General features: G+C 38.2%; 3 protein-coding genes across 4 annotated transcripts; 1 reads left to right on the forward strand and 2 right to left on the reverse strand.

Annotated features, from left to right (window-relative positions):
- Positions 1-52: 52 nt before the first annotated feature.
- LOC145483522 (multiple inositol polyphosphate phosphatase 1-like) lies at positions 53-2,200 on the forward strand. The gene has a single exon (XM_081462047.1). It carries the CDS (start codon positions 68-70, stop codon positions 1,469-1,471), a length of 1,404 nt encoding a protein of 467 aa, XP_081318173.1. The 5' UTR covers positions 53-67; the 3' UTR covers positions 1,472-2,200.
- Positions 2,201-2,324: 124 nt separating this feature from the next.
- Positions 2,325-11,703, reverse strand: LOC145483528 (spermatogenesis-associated protein 7-like). Its single transcript, XM_081462055.1, has 8 exons — positions 11,549-11,703; positions 10,907-10,996; positions 9,021-9,068; positions 8,217-8,281; positions 5,525-6,159; positions 3,973-4,050; positions 3,675-3,732; positions 2,325-2,520 (listed from the first exon to the last, which is right to left on the reverse strand). Exons 1-8 carry the CDS (start codon positions 11,610-11,612, stop codon positions 2,461-2,463), a joined length of 1,098 nt encoding a protein of 365 aa, XP_081318181.1. The 5' UTR covers positions 11,613-11,703; the 3' UTR covers positions 2,325-2,460.
- A 1,413-nt stretch (positions 11,704-13,116) lies between these two features.
- LOC145483546 (uncharacterized) lies at positions 13,117-18,992 on the reverse strand. 2 transcript variants are annotated; one of them, XM_081462078.1, is made up of 6 exons: positions 18,916-18,992; positions 18,176-18,269; positions 16,717-16,864; positions 15,797-15,979; positions 14,527-14,625; positions 13,117-13,630 (listed from the first exon to the last, which is right to left on the reverse strand). In XM_081462078.1, the coding sequence occupies exons 1-5, from the start codon at positions 18,990-18,992 to the stop codon at positions 14,558-14,560; spliced, it is 570 nt and encodes a 189-aa protein (XP_081318204.1). In that variant the 3' UTR covers positions 13,117-13,630; positions 14,527-14,557. The 2 variants fall into 2 exon arrangements, with proteins under 2 accessions (XP_081318204.1, XP_081318203.1); XM_081462077.1 differs by having other exon boundaries at positions 13,117-14,625.
- Positions 18,993-20,012: the final 1,020 nt, after the last annotated feature.

Consider the following 20,012-nt stretch of genomic DNA (forward strand, 5'->3'; position numbering starts at 1 on the left):
TCTTCTCCTCCGTTTTGAACGCCTGTGGGAAATCTGTACCGGTAATGGAGTAGGAAAATCAACGGTAATGGATTTCAAAATGGTTGTCTTAGTGCTTTGCTCCGTATTTATAGGATGTTTTGTGCGAGATAGCCATCAATCAGATCCCTCACGTCTAAGGTTTGGATCGAAGACGCCTTATCAAAGGAGAGAGATTGCTTTCGAAGGACCGAAAAATTGCGAACCACTTCACATCAGCATGGTGCTAAGACATGGGACACGATTTCCCAGCAAAAAAGATGTTGGAAAAATTGACAAAATGCTCAAAGTGGTAAATGAAGCCTTCAATTCCAGTACCCATATGCAAAAGCGGATTGGGGATTTGCACTTTCCTTGGAAAAATCCTTTTTCACACTCCCATGACAAACTACTGGCCACTTCTGGGGAACAAGAAATGTACTACATCGCCAAAGAAATGCTTAAACGTTTTCCCAGTTTATTATCGCTTCCTTATCATCCGAAAGACTTTGATTTTATCAGCACGGGAACTTCTCGGACGACACAAAGTGCAATGGCCTTTGCTTATGGTCTGTTTGAAGGACGCGGACGGTTGGGCACAGGCCTATTCCAACCTGTGGCGGTTCAGTCCAGAGACGTCAACAACGATCCCGTGCTCCGCTTTTTTGATCTTTGCCCAAAGTACGTAACTGAAGTAGCAGAAAACAAAACTGCGTTTCTTGAATTCAAGACGTTTAAACATGGTGAAGAAATGAAAACTGTTCTTCAAAAAGTATTGAGCAAAATGGGCATTCCTTCAGGTGTTATTTCAGAAGAGAGCTTAGTTGGCATGTATGTGGCTTGCATCTTTGAGGTCGCTATCTATGGCAGGGAAAATACTTGGTGTCAACTCTTTGATGATGAAGATTTGTTAGTTCTAGAATACCTGTTTGACTTAAAGCACTATTGGAAAAGAGGATATGGATATCCAATCAGCTATAAGATTGGTTGTCCTCTGTTAGAAAACATAATCAGCTCCCTGAGAAATGCAACAGACCTTACATCAGAGGAGAAAAAGTATGGTACTTTTATGTTTGCTCATGCAGAGACATTGCAACCACTATACGCACTGCTTGGGTTATTCAAAGACCATGAAGATCTGAGAGCTGGTAACTTCCTCAAACAGCTTGAGCGCAAATACCGTACTAGTTACATTGTGCCTTTTGGAGCCAACATTGCATTTGTAATGTACAAATGCTCTGAAAGAGATACCAATTCATCTAAGGAATCAGAAGGCCTCAATCCTTGGCCATTTATTGTTCAAGTGTTTGTCAATGAGGAGTTGATTGGCCTGCCTTGTTGTGATGAACTAACAGAATGTCCCTTAGAAACATTTTTGCAGTGTTTTGACAGTGAGCCAAACATCTCTTGTAATCTATCATCTTTATGCAGTTTGGAAAGTGGTAGCCCTGAAAAATCTCATGCAGAATTGTAGGTAAAAGTAATGAGAAATTGTTAAAAGGACTGGGCTGGAACATGGGATGTGAAGACAAGGACACTTTTCCTTTACATACACAGTGGTGATCATGTCAAATGCTCTAGGTCTGAGCCCTGGCCTGGGGAATGCCCACAGTCCTACCAGAAGTATAAACAGATGGAGGCCAATTGTATAAGAACCCTAACAAATTGCTGCTGTGGTTCGCAGAGGTAACCTGTGATGGTCTAGTATCCAATGCAAGACTAACAGCAATTCTACTACCTTCACATTACAGAGTCCACAGCATTTGTGAGACCTTGGGACTCCCAGAGCTCTTTGTCTGGAACAGATGTGAACCTTGCTATTTGGACTGATTCCTGTTGTTAATACACACACATTCTACACATCACAAGATGGCACAGCCAAAAGTGCAGGGGCCTTTTTCTCAGGCTTTTTTTTTTATTTCAGTGCCATTTATTTGGTTTAGTCTCAAGAAATACAGGATTTAATATTGCTCAGTGCACAAATCCTGTGGTTAAAGACCACAACAGAAAAGCATAAAAAAGGTTGCTTTGCTGTGGGACTACGATACACAGAATGCATGCACCCTAACAAAAGGAAGCACTGTCTTTAAATTTAGTTTCAGAAGCCACTACAACTCAAGTGATATGAACTAGTGTGATTGATGCGTGTGATTGTTGCAATCTGTCACGGTCATGTCTAAATTATTATTGTGGGGATGTTTTATTTTTTACAGACCAAAATAAACCATTTTAACTTTTTACAAGACATCTATTTGCCTAGCTATTATTATTACTGTACAAACAAGAAAATTATTTATTGTGAACACCTCAACAGTGGGCAGCGTTCTGTACATATTGTTACAAGCCTTGGTGTTCTTATGTGAATTTTTCAAAAATTTTTAATTATTGCAAAAATAAATTTAATTTTAAAACTGTAAGCTTAAAACTGTGGTCATTTCCCATCTGAATTACTGGAAGCCAATGCTAGCTGTCAGTGATTCCCAAATCTTCCTTTAACTGTTCTATCATCTCACACAAACGACTCTGAAAAGGAATAAAGACGAGATAGTGTTATAAAAAATCAAGAACAAAAATTGGTATAGAGCTATTTTCAATTGAGTATTGAAAGTCCAAAACCAAATTAGCCACTTTAGCCAATCACAAAGGACACAAAAAATGTAGTGAACCAGTCAAAACTGAAGTAAATAACCCAGGGGAGACTCCCATATAAAAAGGACGGTGGTGCTTGTCCGAAATTTTGGAAAGAACCCCTAAGAAGTACCAAGATCCTGTTTTGTGGGTGTGGTTTAAAAAAGTTTTTCACCCCCAAGAGATACCAATTCTAAAACAATACATTATTTCCGGTCTTTTTTTTTTTTTTTTTGGCGCAGTACACTAAAAGGTACAGGAAAAGCTCTGGCTGTGGACCTTTTGAGGTTGAACACCCTTGGAGGTACCAAAACCACCACCTCCTATATATGTGGAAGTCCCCCCACCCCCACCCCCCTTTGGGTAAACACATCTAGCTGATGCAAAGCAAGGAAAAAGATGTGCATGCGAGTCACAATAAATTGGTCTTGGTTTTACTTCTGATTGGATGAAAAAGTGGCACAACTTTGTTATGCCAATCACTTGGCATAGTAATGCAAAACCGATTGCTTTAAACACTCAAGTGAAAACCCCTCTATCATACTAACAAACTTTTACCTAAATGCCAAATATACAAATGCTCTACATTGGTGACTTTCTTTTTTTGCAGAAATGACTGGCCTCTATGTACATAGCACAATAATTCTATCTTGTTGTGAATATTTATGTGGTCATGGGTAATGCTGACATCTTCTACTTGTTGGTATGTGCAAAGTAAAAGCTACAGATAAGGAATAATTTGCAAAGTTCTTTGTTCTGTTTTTGTTCAATTTTTTTGTCCTTGAACATGTACAAATTAAAGTGAAAACACAATTACAATTGTTTTCATGTACTTCTGACTAAGGAACTAACCAACAGAAACATTTTAGTTACATAATTCATGCATGGTGTATGAACTTGTACAAAGCAAAAGATTGTGCGTGGTTGTGGACCTTCCAACATAAATCATGACATCATTTTTGTTCTCTTGTGTTTGCTGGGCTTCATAGCAATTCTCCTCTTTTAACTATCATGGTGTAATTAACAGGTGTAATATGGTGCATTCTTACTTCATCTAAATGATCCTTTCTTCTTTCGATATGCATCTCAAACACTTGCTTTAGAACCCTGAAAAATGTTAAAATGTAACACAAAAAATTAACAAAACAAAGTTACTCTAAAACAACAATTACTGTAAATTAAATTAAATTATCATTACACTGTAACTTTCTTTTTCCTTCTTGTTTGTATAAATATTCTTAGTTTAATAACGCAAAGCAAACCTTCAAAATTTAAAAGGCTTGCGAGTACTTTTTTGGCAGGATTTTAAAAACAGCAGGCAGAAATCCGTCTATATTCATAACATACCTATTGCTAAATATGCCTCTTGCAAGAATGTCTGTGGTAACGTCTGAAATGAATTTAAGGTACTTCTGTTCCTCTTCCCTAACAAAAACACAGATCACAAAAGGAAAGCAATAATAAATTATACTGATCAATTAAATCACTAACTAACAAGCTAATCAAATAATTAATTAACCCACTGACCCTGTGCCGCCTGTGATGAGCGTTGGCCTTTGTTCCACTTCTGGCATCAACATCTTTGACCAAAATTGGCATTTGCCTGGTTTCTAGGGCTCAATATTTTGCCGCGGTCAATTATTTCAGGTCAAGTTCGTCTGGAATATATCACCAAAATCAATTGACCATGAAGGCCTAAGAGAAAGCCATACAGGAACTAGGCAAAATTGCCATCATTTATACTCATATTCTGCAGGGGGGAAATATCTTTCCAATATTACCCAGATCAAAGTGATTGGGTCAAGTGAACCTGAAATATGCACAAAAATGCTCAGAAATTGGAGAGAAAAACTCAAAGCAAAATTTCCCTCCACTACTTTTGGCTACTCTGTGGTGTAAGAATTTTCTGTCTCGATGATGCTTTCTCAGAATTCTTGAACTGGAAGCAAGCCCAGAGGAAGGTCAACAACCGCAGCAAAAGGATTAGAAAAGGAGAAAAATGAAAGGCAAAAAAAAATTAAAAAACTGAAAAGCCTCGATATTTTGATTTCTGCGCATACCCAAACAAGAATGTCCTAAAAAGCAATGCTAGTGGGAAGAAAGGCATGCTGTCATGTTGCAAATGCATTTTTTAGTAGATTGGAGCTAATTTGGCTCATATCCAGGCTGAAAATGTCCAAAAAATGCATTTTTGCCAAAAAGCTCCAGCTGTCAATGAATTAATTAACTAATTTAGTAATTGGGGTAAATTGGGGCTTGATGCACAATTACAACTGTATATGGTGTAACAAGGCCTAAGTAAGTAAGGCAGGCAGTCGATCAGTCAGCTGAAATGCAAACCTCCATAGGAAAAAAGATGGCGAATGGTACATTTACCCATGGTTCTTAGTGCATGAAAACCTTAACAATGTCCATAAAAACGCACAGAAACGTTATACAATCTTCAAACCTAGGCTACTTAATGTCCTTAGTACAGGGACATATATTGTAAAAATTTGGTTTTCTTTGTGCCTTTTAGGCTGTGTTAGGTTCACAAGGCCTTGTGGTAAAATGTACATCCGCCATCTTTTTTCCTACGGTGGATTGTTTCATGAATAAGATTTCCAGTGATTTCCATTTGCGGTGCCCCAAGTAGAGTAGGCCAGTCCATATCAATCTACTCTATTTTACGGAAATTTAACTTGGATTGGGGAAGGGTTTTTGTTAAAAAAGGACATGAAGTCATTTCTAGGGGAAGGATGTCTCAAAGGAGCAATTGGTACAACCCAGGGGTCAGTCCCAAATAGACTGAGACCCTCGTAATAAAAGCCATATTTGTTAAACATTAATCACAGTTTGTTTTCTCTGAAACTGATAAAACAAAGACACATGTGACTTAAAGTAGTGAACACGTACATACCAGATGCTAGCTTTGAAGTCAGTTGAATCACTTGCCCTTATTGATGGTGGTCCTCTGTGACTATACTGCACACCCGTCAGATCAAGAGGTGGAATGCTATCATCATGTCTAATTGACATACTTGAATTTCCAAAGTCTTGCAGCACCCCACTTTTAACATCAGTTCTTGTCAATCTTTTGTCATCTCTACTATTTCCTGCAGCTGTCGCTGGGTTTTTCATATCACTTGGTTCATCATAGCTGGTCAACAATGTGCTGACGTTACCATTTAACTTGTCTGAACCAATTGGTTCAGATTTATCAAGAGTTTGCAAGGTTCCCTGATTACTTCCATGTCTTGATATATAATGATTTCTTCTTGTGGTTTTCTGCCTTGGTTCTTTTGTAATGGGTGAAATAGGTGGTCGGGCTAGTATTTGAGCAGATGCTGGTGTAGATCGATCTTGTATCAGCAAATCTCTAGGTGAGGAAGAAGGAACTGCAGGAGGGTAATGCCTGTCAAGGGACTGTGTAGACATGCTTCTTTGAATTGGTGTGCCTGTGGCTTGCCTCTGACCTGAAGACTGCCAGTTTCTTGTTGAATTTAAAAATGAGGTTTCATTATTTGTTGAAGACAAGAATTCCACAGATGGACTCTACAAGAGAAAAAGCCTGACAGTAATACTCTGTCTCAGAATCAAAATCTATTTCATAACCCCAAAATACTTTAAATTTATTTATGGCTAGAACTCAGTTTGCTTTGTTTTCAGCTACTCATTAATCAAAGTCAACTAAAAAGTCCATTTTACATACAATTCTATGAGACATAAGTCTTGACAAAGACTGGTGAGAAGGTGAGACTATTTTTTTTTTTTTTTTTTTTTGAGAAGGTAAGACTATTATCTTTTCTGCATGCCCAAGACTTTCCAAGCCTTGCAAAAGAAATTAAGAAGTTAATATGAGACAGCAATCTGAAAATATCTGTAGTGACATCATGTGATCATGAAAATGTGACTAACACCAGCATAATGTAGGCTGGATTTACTGGCATTTGATAATCTTGAAGGTAATCAAATTTTGTGTGTGAATGAAGAAAACAAAGAAATTTTGTTAGAATTTAGGCCCTGCAGTTTTGATGTTATATTGAAAATGCATATTTGCTTCATTCTCTCCCTTTTGTTCTGGTAAAGAAAGTCAAATAATTTTAATTTATTCTCTAGTTAAAATATTTTAGAAAATCTGTCACTACTTTGATGAACATAGCCATTACCATCTCCTTTAGTACTGAAATATTTCCCTGTGCAGTCCTTATCTTGTGTTGTAATATTAATAAAATTGTTGAGCAGACAATCATGTCCTCTTCAGTACAAGCTCAGTCATTAAAGCCCAGGGGAACTCCCATGCAAAAGGTCAGGGATGCATGGTTCAGTCTCAATTTGGCCATTACTGGGGCAGATCTAGAAGGTTCAGGAGGTCAGTTGAAACCTCATAAATGTTGAGTTGGCCTCAGCCAATTCCAGACATAGGCTCAATTTCCGCCGCTTTCTCGAGTCTGGTCTATGTTCCTCCCCAAGAAGAGACGGCTGGATGCCCAAGTAGCAAAGCATGTCTGTGACATAAATACATAATTTAATTCTTGCGGCCCTTCAGGCGGCCAGAAATGTCATCCGATGACAATCATAGGCAGGCCCACATGACGCCTACGGCTCATAAAATTTGTGGCGTTTTTGCCACTTCTTCTTTTTTTAATTTGGGCCCTCCAACCTATTTTGTTTCACATTATTGTTGCAGTAGGGCATTACATGCTGTGTTCCATAGAAAAGTTTTCTTAAGAAAAAAAGTAGAGCAGAGCTGTATGACTATGGTGTAGCAACTGTCATGTCAAAGGTCACACATATGTTGGTTATCTGACATTCTGGTACCACATGATTCAAATATAGATTCTAACACATAAGTCTGTTGACTATTTTGCATGTTGTATGTACCACTGTGGTTTAGATCAGGCAAGATTTCATCAGTTGATGGTATTTGGTTAAAATAATTAATGTCCCACTAATGCGATCTCACTTCATATCGCACAACTTCTTTGCTACTGCGAGAAAGCTAATTTATGCAGCCTGCTTGATTCAGGCAGGCAGATTTCTTATTGGTTGAAATTAACAATGCCAAGTCCACGAGTCTAGCCGTGAGTTCACGGGAGGAGCGCGGGCTCCTTTCTCAAACTTCACTTCACCTATCTTCTTCACGCTCTGTTGTGCATAAGGCCGCTCCTCCTTTCTCAAACAGTGGCTGGAAATTGAGCCTATTCCAGACATCCCATTTCCAAGGACCTCAATTTTAAAAATTTTCCAGGGAAGGATGCCCCCGTTACCCCCTCCAGGGGACCGCCTTTGACACTCCGTATCTCAAACCCTCTTCTCTAAAAACCTGTATCCACCCCAGCCATAAGAGATACCACTTTAAAACAGAAAAGACAGCCTTTTTTCAATATTTCTTCATTCGCCAAGTGCAACCCTAAAACATTCCTTGATGGCTAAGAATAGTGATGTTTAGTCCAGTGAACACCCTAAATGAGACCAAGATTTGTGATTTATGAGCATCCCTGGCCTTTTCGCATGGAATTTCCCCACTCCCCCACCCCAGTCATTAAAGTTTGTCAACTATTGTAATAAAAATTCAGGACATTTTTTGTGTCGATAATAAAACATCTCACCCTTGTCCTCAATGACGGAGTCCCAGCTCTACTTTCCAAAGCAGCTCGTTTCTTTTGGTCATGAACTGTAGGAAGGATAAAACTGTTACTTTTATTTATTGGTAAACTTGTTCTAAAATTTTCATTGATAGGCAATCTCCATAATTCAAGTGTAATTCAAGTGTTTCTCCACTAATGAAATTCTTAGGGACCAGTTGAATTTGAATAACTTTTCATATTTTCAACAACCCAATGGATATAGCCAATCTCATCTGATTATTTAAAGGTTGCCATCATGTTGCTAGGTAACTGGATTCATATCATGATCAGCAACTCTTGAAAATGACCAAAACCGTAACAGCCAGACCACTATCATAAATTTCTGGTTACCTACATGTATGTTATACAGTGTAGCTACCAAGCCAGCTTCTTGATTTATTTTCACTTGAAACTAAAGCCCTGTCAAAATGGGGAATGTTTAGTGACCAAAACTAATCAAACATTGATTGGTGACCAAACATGTTGATATTGTACTGAGTGGCCAAAAGGTATCAAAGATGTCTGATCACCGTCCAAACGAACAAAATGATTTACAATGTTTGATCAAATGTTTCAAATCTTATCAAACACGATCAGTTAAACAAGATCAAACAAGGTCTGCAACCAGGAAAATGCTTGGGCACCAAACTATGTTTGATCATGTTTGGTGGACAAACATTTCCTGTTTAGACAGGGCTTAACATTACCTCCCTGATCTGGGTTATATATGCAAAAAAAAGTTTGAAAATGAAACAATTTAATGTTTCAATTATCATTGTAACATACCTTTTATATGTTTTTTCATGGATTTGGGAGGAGATGTATCAACAGCAGCTGTACAATGGAGAAAAGCAACAAGGGAAACCATACTATTTATTTTTGACCACAACTTACTGATGAAGAGACACATTTTATGACTTAACAACTTCTTTGCAATTATTTAGTACAGACACCTTTTCAGATATTATAGAAAATTGTGTTTAGTGATAATTTTCATAATTTGGGGATGATTTCCAGTCCATACTGCACAGTCTCAGCACCCCAATGTTTGTGAGTCTCACTTGCTGGAATATGATTCAATGTTATTTGTTACGAACCACTTACCTTATCTTTAAGGCATTTTAAATTCTTTTTCCAACGATTTCTTTGATTTTTACAGCTATGAATTTGTTTCATCAACTTGAAGTGATGTCAGAAAGAATGAAGCATAAAGCTTTCACATCCATAATGGAAGTTGACATGAAATGAATTGAAATGAAATGTTGAAATCACTTGATGTAACTAGTTGCAAAATGTTACATTTTGTGATGTCTTACATTAGTCAAAACAAAAAAGCGTAAACAAACTCTCAGGGGTGAGCAATACAAACTGGAAATCACCTTTAGTTGCTGAATAAATTATAATGGGGACAGTTGTAAGGTAAAGTCTGCATGTGAGCTAAGTGGCCCATCAGGCCAGAGCTTATCCCGGTTTCTGTAGCATGAAGTGACTAGGAGTATTTCTACTCCCCCCTGGATGGGATGCTAGTCCATCGCAGGGTTACCCCCAGCATTAAGTTCACCAGTACCCATTTATACACCTGGGTGGAGAGAGGCACTGTGACAGTAAAGTGTCTTGCCCAAGAACACAACACAATGTCCCCGGCCAGGGCTCAAACCCGGACCGCTCGATCTGGAGATGAGCGTACCAACCATGAGGCCACCGCACCTCCCATGGGGACAGTTATAACTGTACTTTATTCAGGTTGGGAAGGGGGTCTTTATTCCCATGAGTTTCAAACTTTTTCACATAATTTACAATTTCAGAAGGTTCACATGTTGCTGTGGGAATTTCGTCCAAAGCCACGAGGCTGATACTATCACCAAAATATTCTATCCTTGGATAATCATCCACCAAATTGAAGAGTCTAACAAAGTACAAGATGGAAACAAAGGGAGAAAAGGGTATATCTGCAATAAGGCTGTTTCCCTTTGCATACAAGTCTCTCTATAATTTAAAAACTGTCAGCATTGTTGTCTGTTTTTCTTTCCTCTTTGTCTCATCATTCATTGTAATTTCAGCTTCCCATGTCACCATTTCAGAGCTAGCTGTATTGCCTGATGGACTTAATCCTAACGGGGACTCTTTTTGTTGTATTACTGAGATTGTGTGTTTCAAGGAAAAATACCTAACCACCCCAAGGAAGATCAGTGGAAATTGTGAGGGGGTGGGGATTTTCAAACAGTGTAGCCTGACTGTTTGTGGTTCTGATTAGTCTGACCTTCTAGTATAACTTAGATTATAACATAGTGCACGCGCTAGTGACCTATCTAATTCCTACTGAGCCATCCTGGTAGAAATCTCTACATCTCTTCACCATGTATTGTGAGAACTTTGTAGTCAATCACAAATTAAACATGTTTTATCACCCAAGTTGTTTTTGCTATGATTGTGATAAAAAAATTGGCTCATGCTTTTTAGCTGCGCCTACATCAATCAGTTATGGATGCACTTTGGAAGTTTGGAGAGCACTCAAGAAGCTAGAGTTGCTCTCTGCTTCACCGCAAGCAACTCTCACCCTTTTCTTGTGCTCTTCAAACTTCCTGCATGCATCCATAACTCGAGATACACACGCTAAGTATGAACCAATTCTTTCATTTTCTTATCAGAAAACCAAGAGAACAAAAGAACACCTTTTGCAGAGGTGATGCGTCTATAGTGAGACTTCATGTGGTTTGCAATGAAATCCTGTCCCATGTATGACATAGCTGTAGGTGCAAGTACTGCAAAAGCAAAAAGCTTATGTTATTTTAAGTAAAATGTAAGCCATACTCAACTATTAAGAAATTCAATACTGCATTTAAACAAAACCCAGTTACAAATGCAGACATGTCCACCGCATGCAAGTGGGCTAACACTTGGAAATTATTGTTTAAAGGCTAACAATACTGCACTGTGCCTGTGCAACAGGAACACTGTTGTAACTAGAAAACAAATAGAGGGGTTTTCAAATGAGCAATAAACAAATCAATTTTGAGAAACAGCGTATTAAGCCCAGCTTTTCGTGAAAGATTATGGAGCTAATAGAGCTCGCTCACGTAATCTGGATTCCACCTACAAAAACCTTTGAGCTACTACTTAAAGTGGCAATATATAACGTGGCTTTCATTCTCATAACTAGGTTACTCTGGACAAAACAAAAGCAGCAACTTCACATCACCTTACGTAAGACATGTGAACTGAATTTTCACTGAGGCTTTTTGTAATAAAAGTCGCGTTTAAAATGTTAAAATGTTTAAGATTCCATTTTGTCTTCTGTCGACGATTCCACTCACCGCTACTCTTCAAGGTGAAATGACCACGTTGTAAACGTGTCTGTGAATTACTTCCCGAGCTCATCTCTGTTAAGCATGCAGCAAACTTTCCTGTGGCATCTTTGCGCCTCTAACCACAAAGCTACCGGAACGAGGAAATCAATCTCTTTGCATCCGGAGAAGTTTGGATCGCGGGCTCGTGAACGCGGTGTTTTATTTCCAGGGCAACAGGAGCAAAAATAGGTCCGCGTTGCATACTAAAATCGGCGAGAAGAAAGGGGGCTGATGTCGTTTGTTGTTGTTTTCGTTTTGTTTTGTTCTGCTTTGCTTTATTTGCTCACTATATTTTATTCGCAAAAATTGATGTATATCTGCTACAAAAGATAAAGCATAAACAGGCAAGAAATCTTAGACTGAGCTTTTCCAAGAATAACCCCATACGTCAAAGAACTAATTTAAATTTAGCAGATAGACATAGTTTTCGCATGAAACGCCAATCAAGGTTTTTTTTCCCAGTTTAAGAACTGATTATAATCTAAGAATACATATGACTTCAAATGACGCATGCGAGGAAAGTAAAAAAGAAAGAGGTTTCTTCACAAATATTCCTCCTACAATCTACTTGCATATTCTTGCCTCTTACACAGAATCTCTTTTATAGGCTCGTCACAACCTTCCTCCCTGTAACTCGGAAATTTAAAAAAAAAACGGGAAAGCTTGCGGGGAAAAAATTATACCCATTAAGCTTACTTTTTAAGGCGGCCGTCGTCATCAAAACAATAATCTATGCCATAGTCTGCAGAACCTCGTGACGGGTCTGGGAAACCACGTCATTGATTGGCCCTTTGAAGTTTGCCCTGTTTCATAACCAGTCCCCTCTACCAACTATATCCCTGTGTTCAAACGTTGACTGTGGATTGATCAAGTTCACTGAGGTATTCATACAAGCACAAGACGCAAATGAAAGGTAAGAAACTTTACTGACATGAAAGTGCCTTAATAATTTTATGCCGAAAATCTGCTCACGTTTTGAACAAGTCGGTGTCGGTTTTTGAATCCTCACATGAATTTTTGCTGGTTTTTTTTTTTTGTTTTGTTTTGTTTTTTTTTCACTCATTTTTTTTATTTTTAAGTGGTTGAAAATAGCTGATTTAGAATGATTTTTACCACCAAACTCGGTGAAAGAAATAATAGCCAATGCCATTCTGAAAACTACAAACTGTCTCATTTGACTCAACAACCTAGACTCAAACGAAACATTAAATGGAAAAGGCTTGTAAGTCTTTTAAATGAACAAAAACGCAATTTAATGAAGAAAACACTGGGGCAAAGCAAGCAACTATTTATTATCCATGACTGCGAATTTACTTTCTACGGGGCTACAATTCTATTTAATTCAGTCTGCGCATTGCTACAATACAAAAGTTCTTTGTATCATAACTTTAAGGGATTGAAAATCGCGTTTTTACCACTGAAAATCAGTATTCCATTCTCAGTGAATTTTTCCAGTTACTAGAAGGGCAAGAGTTATATACAAAACAACATGTGGTACAAAACTTATGATACAAAGCAACACTACAGCACCAGGTAAAGTAAGGTTGAGATGAGAACTTTTATTTGCAAATTCTCATAATATTAATACATGCAAGGTAAGAAAAGTCTATTAACCACTTTATTGAATTCAATAAACATTAGACAATGCTTGTCACACTGCTTTCATTCATTCATTCTTCAATACATTCATTCATTCATTTATTCATTAATTCATTCCTGATTTATTAAAACACGATCTTCTTACAAACTAGAAAACAACACTTGCTAGAGCGGCTTTGCCGCTTAAAACGATACTTTTTCTATATTGCACTCTCATATTTAGTTTTACGCGCACTCTGTTTAGTATAATAACGTTTCACTCTCAAATGGAAATCATCGCATTGTCACAATTCTCTTCGCAGTTCTGCAAAAGTAGCCTGATTCTCATATGGTCCAGGTCGCTCGCGGCCACACAAAGGCAGTCTGTCCCCAGACGTCTTTTTTCCCAGGGCCACCCCCTTGAGTTTGGGCTTTTTCAAATTCTCAGCGTTTGATACGTTTGTTTGCAACCTGGTAGAACGTAAGACAAAATACAGGGTCTGTGGACAGACTGCGTCAAAAAGAGTTTGACCATAGTTAATAGAGGGGAATGGTTATGAAACCCGACAAAGTTCTTTGTTGTATGTTTTTGTTCACTTTTTTGTTCTTGACCGTGCACAAAACACAATAGTTGTTTACTCCGTACCGTGGAACTAACCGACAGAAACGTGTTGGTTATCATAGTAATTCATGCATAGTGTATGAACGCAAAACAAAAGATTGTGCATGGTCGTGGACCTTTCAACATCAATCTTGGCATCTTTGTTTGCTCCTTTGATGTTTTCCGGACTTCATAACCAGTCTCCTCTATTACAGTCTGTAACTATGGTTTGACCGAGTAATACACGACTGTGTCCTAGCGTCCGACTGATCATGCGAGAAACACACTGTTACCGAAGTCAACAACAAATATTAAGCCATCCCATCATCTTTAGACATCACAAATACTGAAAATTGTCCTAAAATGAGTGAAATCATCTTCTGCGTGTGTATTGTTTTTTTACCCTGAAAAACTTGAAATCTCAAAGGCTGCAACGAAAATTGTATTCCTTTCAGTTTCTTTTTTTCTTTCATTAAGGCCAAAAAATCGATAGCTTCAATTTCATACTCACTGCAAAGATTAGTTTAATTATTTCTCGCAGTCCCATTCAATATATGCTTTTAAAACCTCATTTCGTCAGTAAATATTTTCAGACCCCAGATAAAACCGATTCTTCTTCGCATATTACTTTTTGTGTTCATTAAGAAATTGGTTGAACAACGTATCCAATAGTTTTGGAAATTTGTTGTAACTTTTCGTACAAACGTTAGCGATTTTTACAGAAAGATTATCTAAAAGGAATTATCAGCAGCTTTTATTAACGTACGTTATTCCCTTTAATTCTCCCTGAGACTCAGTCAATTTCTTGGAGCGTTCCCCAGTCCATGAAACGTACTCTTTGAGCCAAATGTATACTTTGAGCAGACTGAAACATAAGAACACAAAAATCAATGTTAATATTGTACTGACTCGCGCCACCCAACCGGAATGAACCGATCTTGCTGTTCATTAAAAGACTTACAAACCTTTTCGATTCAGTGCAATATATCAAGCACGAGAGAAGGTGTTCATCGAGACATCCAAACACCGAGAAGAAAGTTGAAAATACGACGAGCAGCGGAGTATTTTTGACGAAATACAAGGTGGTTGGGTAGCTGATGAAACAATGTCTCGAGTGTTTGGTATGTCTTCTCAATCGAAACAAAACTCAACGAGTAAACGGAAAAGTGAAATGGTCAAAGTCTATGCTAATTAAGACCGGGTATCCAAAACTCCTTCAGATTTTCTTTTTTTTAACTTGATGAATTGTTCATGAGTTTGAGAACCACAGCTTTGAGTCTGTGTACACTTCCATCTTTACTAAACCACAGAAGGTAGCTTTGTCGGCTAAGATGTTCCCTTTACGAATCTTGACTCGTCAAATGTTTAACTAAAAAAAAAAACTGAAAAGTTCATGAAGTCGGACAATCCGTGAAACTGTGAAAGGGATTTGAGAAACAAGGAAAGAAACACTTTAAGAACTCATTTTCAATCCGGAAAAGGCACGAAATTCATTAAAGGAATTCTTTACGGTCATTCCACTAAGGTTATGTTATACAAACGTCAACGAAATTCCAACCTCTTTTGGATATAAGAACACAATAGAATATGATCATAATCTCTTGAAGAACATTATTTATAAACTTAAAAAAATTATCGGGTTGCGCAGCACCTGTGCGAATTGAAGACTGAAAGAGCAACCTCTTTTCCAAGCTCTCTCTCCTTTGCCTCCCTTCTTCAGTTCGCACAGGCGCCAAACCCCCTGTTGGTTTTATGTGTAAATAGTGTTGGTATATCCAAAAGAAGTTTGAATTTCTTGACGTTTTTTAAAGGAGAGGGTCTGGGAACGAGGCTGCTGAAAGAGTTCAAATCGTAGATATTTAAGAGCCAAAAATAGTTCATTCTTCCTAAAGTACCATTCAGACATTTCGAGATTAGCCTTCACTTGGCAGAAATGATGAGGTGACATTGCTACTTAAAACCGAAATGTTTTCGTCTAAGGGACCTTTTCGAGATAAGAAAACAGGTGGTTCGTCTAAGCAACGCCATATTCTTACATGCAATTCGTTTGACCATTGGATCTCTTTCCAGCCAAAACTTAAAACCTTCTTTGGCGCGTTGATTGTAAACGGATGGACGTCTTTGAACTTGTGGCCGCTGTAGCTTGGTTGTGGGCGCAGGAACTCTGGTTGAGGAGTCTTTGTCCATTGCTTTGCCTTGGTAATACATGGTGTAGGTTTCTGAGGAACGTGTCCACATGTATCAAGAAAATGTCAGTATTTAACAAAGCCACCTTTTACAATTAGAATTTTACAAGTAGTCTATAACGTGTTTGCGTCTGCTCATTTTTAGCCGACAAATTTTCATGAGAAGTCAAGGACTACTGCAACGTTTGATCAAGCAGGATCTTCGTTCACGGCTTTGCAATTTATTTAGTAAATTTTTATGGTCTTGTAAATAGAATACAGATTGGCAGGGTGTTGAATTCTGTAGCTGGTCACTTGACAAAGCTATTTTCTCAAAAGGAAGTTTAGTGTTAAATTCGATCCAGAGGGAGTTTCGGCGACATAAGTATCTTGTAGGGAACTGCAAAGAACGAGTACAACTTTTGACAAAGCTCTCAGAATCCTCACTCCTATCTTTGCTGAACGGCTGAATATAGGTATGAGACTGGCATTAAAGTAATAATCACTAGCATTAGCGCTAGGTTGTAGTCAGTTTCATACCCGTATTCTTATCATGATGTAAAGTTCTCAAAGGGATGTTGAATACCTTTTTCGTGAATCCCTTATAAAAAATATCAAAATTCAGTACGAAAGACAAAAGTCATTTAAACCGGCAACTTTTCAAAGTAAAGCTTGCATTTTCATGTGTAAGCAGATGAAGATGTTAAAGAAAATGGGATACTAGTCTTTCCTCGTATTTTCATGTATATCTTTCATCAGTATCTGTCTTGTGTTAAACCTTTGTCACTCACTTTTCAACAGGTCCTCTCTATGCCTGCTTTGATCGTAGTAATATCTCTGAAACGCACTTGACTGCAGGTCCGGTGCATTCTGGGCACGTCCATTCATGGATTCGTTTGGCGGGAAACCGTACGACATGCGATTAACAAAATCAACATGCTGAAAGATGAAGGCAAAGGTTGGGTTGATGAAATTTGATACCGTTCACTCTACACAATTAACACGAGAGATTTTAAATTACTACTCTTCCACACTATAGCAGTGGGTCAGCCGTCTACACGTCTCACAACATTTTCGTTACAGTAATGACTGTCTGACAGAGGAGAGCTAGGAACTAAGAAGAAGAATGACTGTCGACTGAAATAGAACTCGGCAAATTTCATTCACGATTTGCGTGTCTGAGGCCCCGTCCACCGACACTACGATTGAAAAAAATTGAAAACGGCGGTGTTTTCACCCTGAAAACGCATCAAATGTTTTCCGTCCACACTACGCCGGAGGGATTTTATCACACAACAATTACCTGCCATTTTGGATTTGTGTTTGAAGTAGTCTCGAGCAGGGGAATCACATGATTATCGTAACGTAATCATTTTCAAAAAGCTCCGTTTTCAAAATGTTTTCCGTCCACACTAAAACGCAAAGCCGGCGTTTTCAAATTCCTCCGGTTTGAGGAGCGTTTTCGAATAGCTCCGTTTTCGTGACGGATTAGTGTGGACGGTAGCCTACCCGTTAGAAATAAAGCTGCGTTTTCAAATTTTACCGGCGTATTACGGACGGGGCCTCAAATAAAAATTCTCAGTAGGTTAACACCAGCACATTTAAGCGATCGTCTATGAACCTTTTTCTTCAGATTTGGTCAGGAAAATTATGGATTGAGTTAATACTTATAGTTAATCACTATTAGAAATTCCAAAGTGACTTTACGATAAGCCTAGATTATTTTCGTCTCGTATTTTGCTCGTTGTTGAAATACTTTAACGCGTAAAATAGCAAACTATTTCTCGGCCTTCCATGTCCTATAACACAGTTGCTATAGCTCCGCCGATCAGTTGCAATATTTTAGTTTTAGATGCTGTTGCACTCTCATTCAAAAAACCAGCGTAACGAACATTTTTATCCAACACTTTGTTGATGCGTTGAGCCGGCCATGTGTTTAGTACATACGCCAGTACGGCATATCCGGAAATATTTGTTTCCCTCGTGTTTCTCAGTTTAACATGATAAACTTGAGGAACACATTACGGCTGCTTTTTAGACTACAGTAGTTCTAACTTGGGTTTTTGTACGGGAAAGAGATTACTGGATTCCTAAAACTGAAGAGGACCCAGTATTACCTTGGTCAACCAACAAATTCTCAAAAATTAAACTGAAAATTAAAATTAATAACCCTTAAGAAGAATGCATATTGCGCTAATCTTGGAACTAAAAAGTCAGTCACTTCACTCTCAACCAGTCATAAAAGTTTACCTTTCCCTTAAGCTTGGCCCAGTGATCTGTGTCTAGTTGGCCTGCTAGTTTCAGAGAAGGAACATCTCTCTTCGCCCAGTGAGATAAATCCTTCCTGAAGAACAAAAATTAAAAATGCTTTTAGGATAGTTTCTGTCAGTGAGCACAGATAGTCCGGAAAGGAAGTGAAAGCAGTATGTCTGTGAATCGATGCGGCACGGTTACCGCGCGTGGGAACCGCGTACGGACCACTTTGGCCTGAAATGTGGACCATATTCAGTGGTCTAGTTAGAAGACACGAAAGAAAGAAAAAATATAATCTAGCCGATGAATAACACTACAGCATCGTTTCAGAAATTTTAAGGCCGACGTCCGATAATTTTGCATCCACGATCAGTTATTTCATCAGTGAATACCCAAGAGAAAAAACAATAACTTAAAAGAATTAATACTGGTTGATGTACGCCGCACTTATTTAGCGTATTGCCGGTATAATTGCTCGCTGGAAAAACAAATTTAGAGCATTGCTGTTTCTTTCCTATGCCGTTACCAAACAATGACAATATTAATTTGTTAAAATTCGAAAAAAATGAACGCTTAAATGCCTTGATAAGCGAAGACATTCAGGTTTCTTTAGTGAAACACTGGACTTATCTTGTTTGCAAGAATAGCCTTAGCATTATGCAAAAACAAGTTAAAATGTCTTAAACGTCAACTTTTTTTTCGTTCCCGTTTCCCGACGATACGTCAGAACATTGTACCTGTGCTCCCAAACTTTAGGAAATTCTTTCGCCACCGGCGCTTGGGAAATCGCTGGAAGATGCAATGCTGTGGCCATTTTAACGAGCCACCCTCAAGTCGCAAACACTTAGTATCTAAGAGACCTGTGTTAGATTCTCATTCATATTTAATTAATTCTGTCTCAAAACAGCTGTCCTCTAGGGAGAGGGTCTTTTTTCTGTCGACACAATAGGCTGGATATTCAACCAGACACTCTGTAAACAACGACTATTATGTGAAAACAACACTCCATAGTTTTTGCCTGAATAGCATGTACTGCAATTGTTTGCTTAGGTCTTTGTACATTCTGACGAGGAATAATGCTGTTATGGAGCTATAATCTCGCTATTTACCTTTCTCGAATCAGTAAACCTTGAACCGGGCTGATAATGAATTCAGTTTTCGTTTCAAGAACTTAAGCGCCGTAATTTACTGCAAGTTTGTAAGCGAACGGATATTTTTGTCTGCTAAAAACATTTATGGTCTTTTGTTGAGCTCTCAAGAGACGTTTTTATAGCTTATAATATTCCGTTGGTTGTTTGCCGACAGACCGATTTAACTTCCTCAGTTGTTTTCAGTAGATGAGCCTTATCTCTAAGCTTTGGCGTACATTGATATTTAAGCCAAATAATTTAAAGGATATGCTATCAAAGCAACAACTAAAGATGGCTGGAAACTAACAAGAAGCTTAACATTTGGACTATAATGTTATTGTTGTGTTCACTGATGTTATTTTTTGCGTAATCCTTGCTGGAAGAAGGAAGACCTCTCATGTAAAATAAAACCGGCCTTTTCTGATTTTTCGGTTTGAAATTTTGGACTACCTGTCAAGACGTTCAGTTTGTCTCGTAAATTTCCCGGTCAGTCGAGCTAAACTTGTCCGGTCTTAACACTTACATTCTGACCTAAATTTCCCAGCGGAATTTTTAGTTAAATGGTAAACAACCTCTAACTTTCGTTTACGTTTGCTTCGTGTTTTATCGTAATTGGTCAGTCGTGAAAATTATCCAATCAGAGTAAAGATTTTGCAATTGTCTCTTTGACCAATCAGCTTCAAGACACATTCAGAACTGACACG

This window comes from Orbicella franksi, chromosome 4 (genome assembly GCF_964199315.1).
Source record: "Orbicella franksi chromosome 4, jaOrbFran1.1, whole genome shotgun sequence".
Classification (NCBI taxonomy): domain Eukaryota; kingdom Metazoa; phylum Cnidaria; class Anthozoa; order Scleractinia; family Merulinidae; genus Orbicella; species Orbicella franksi.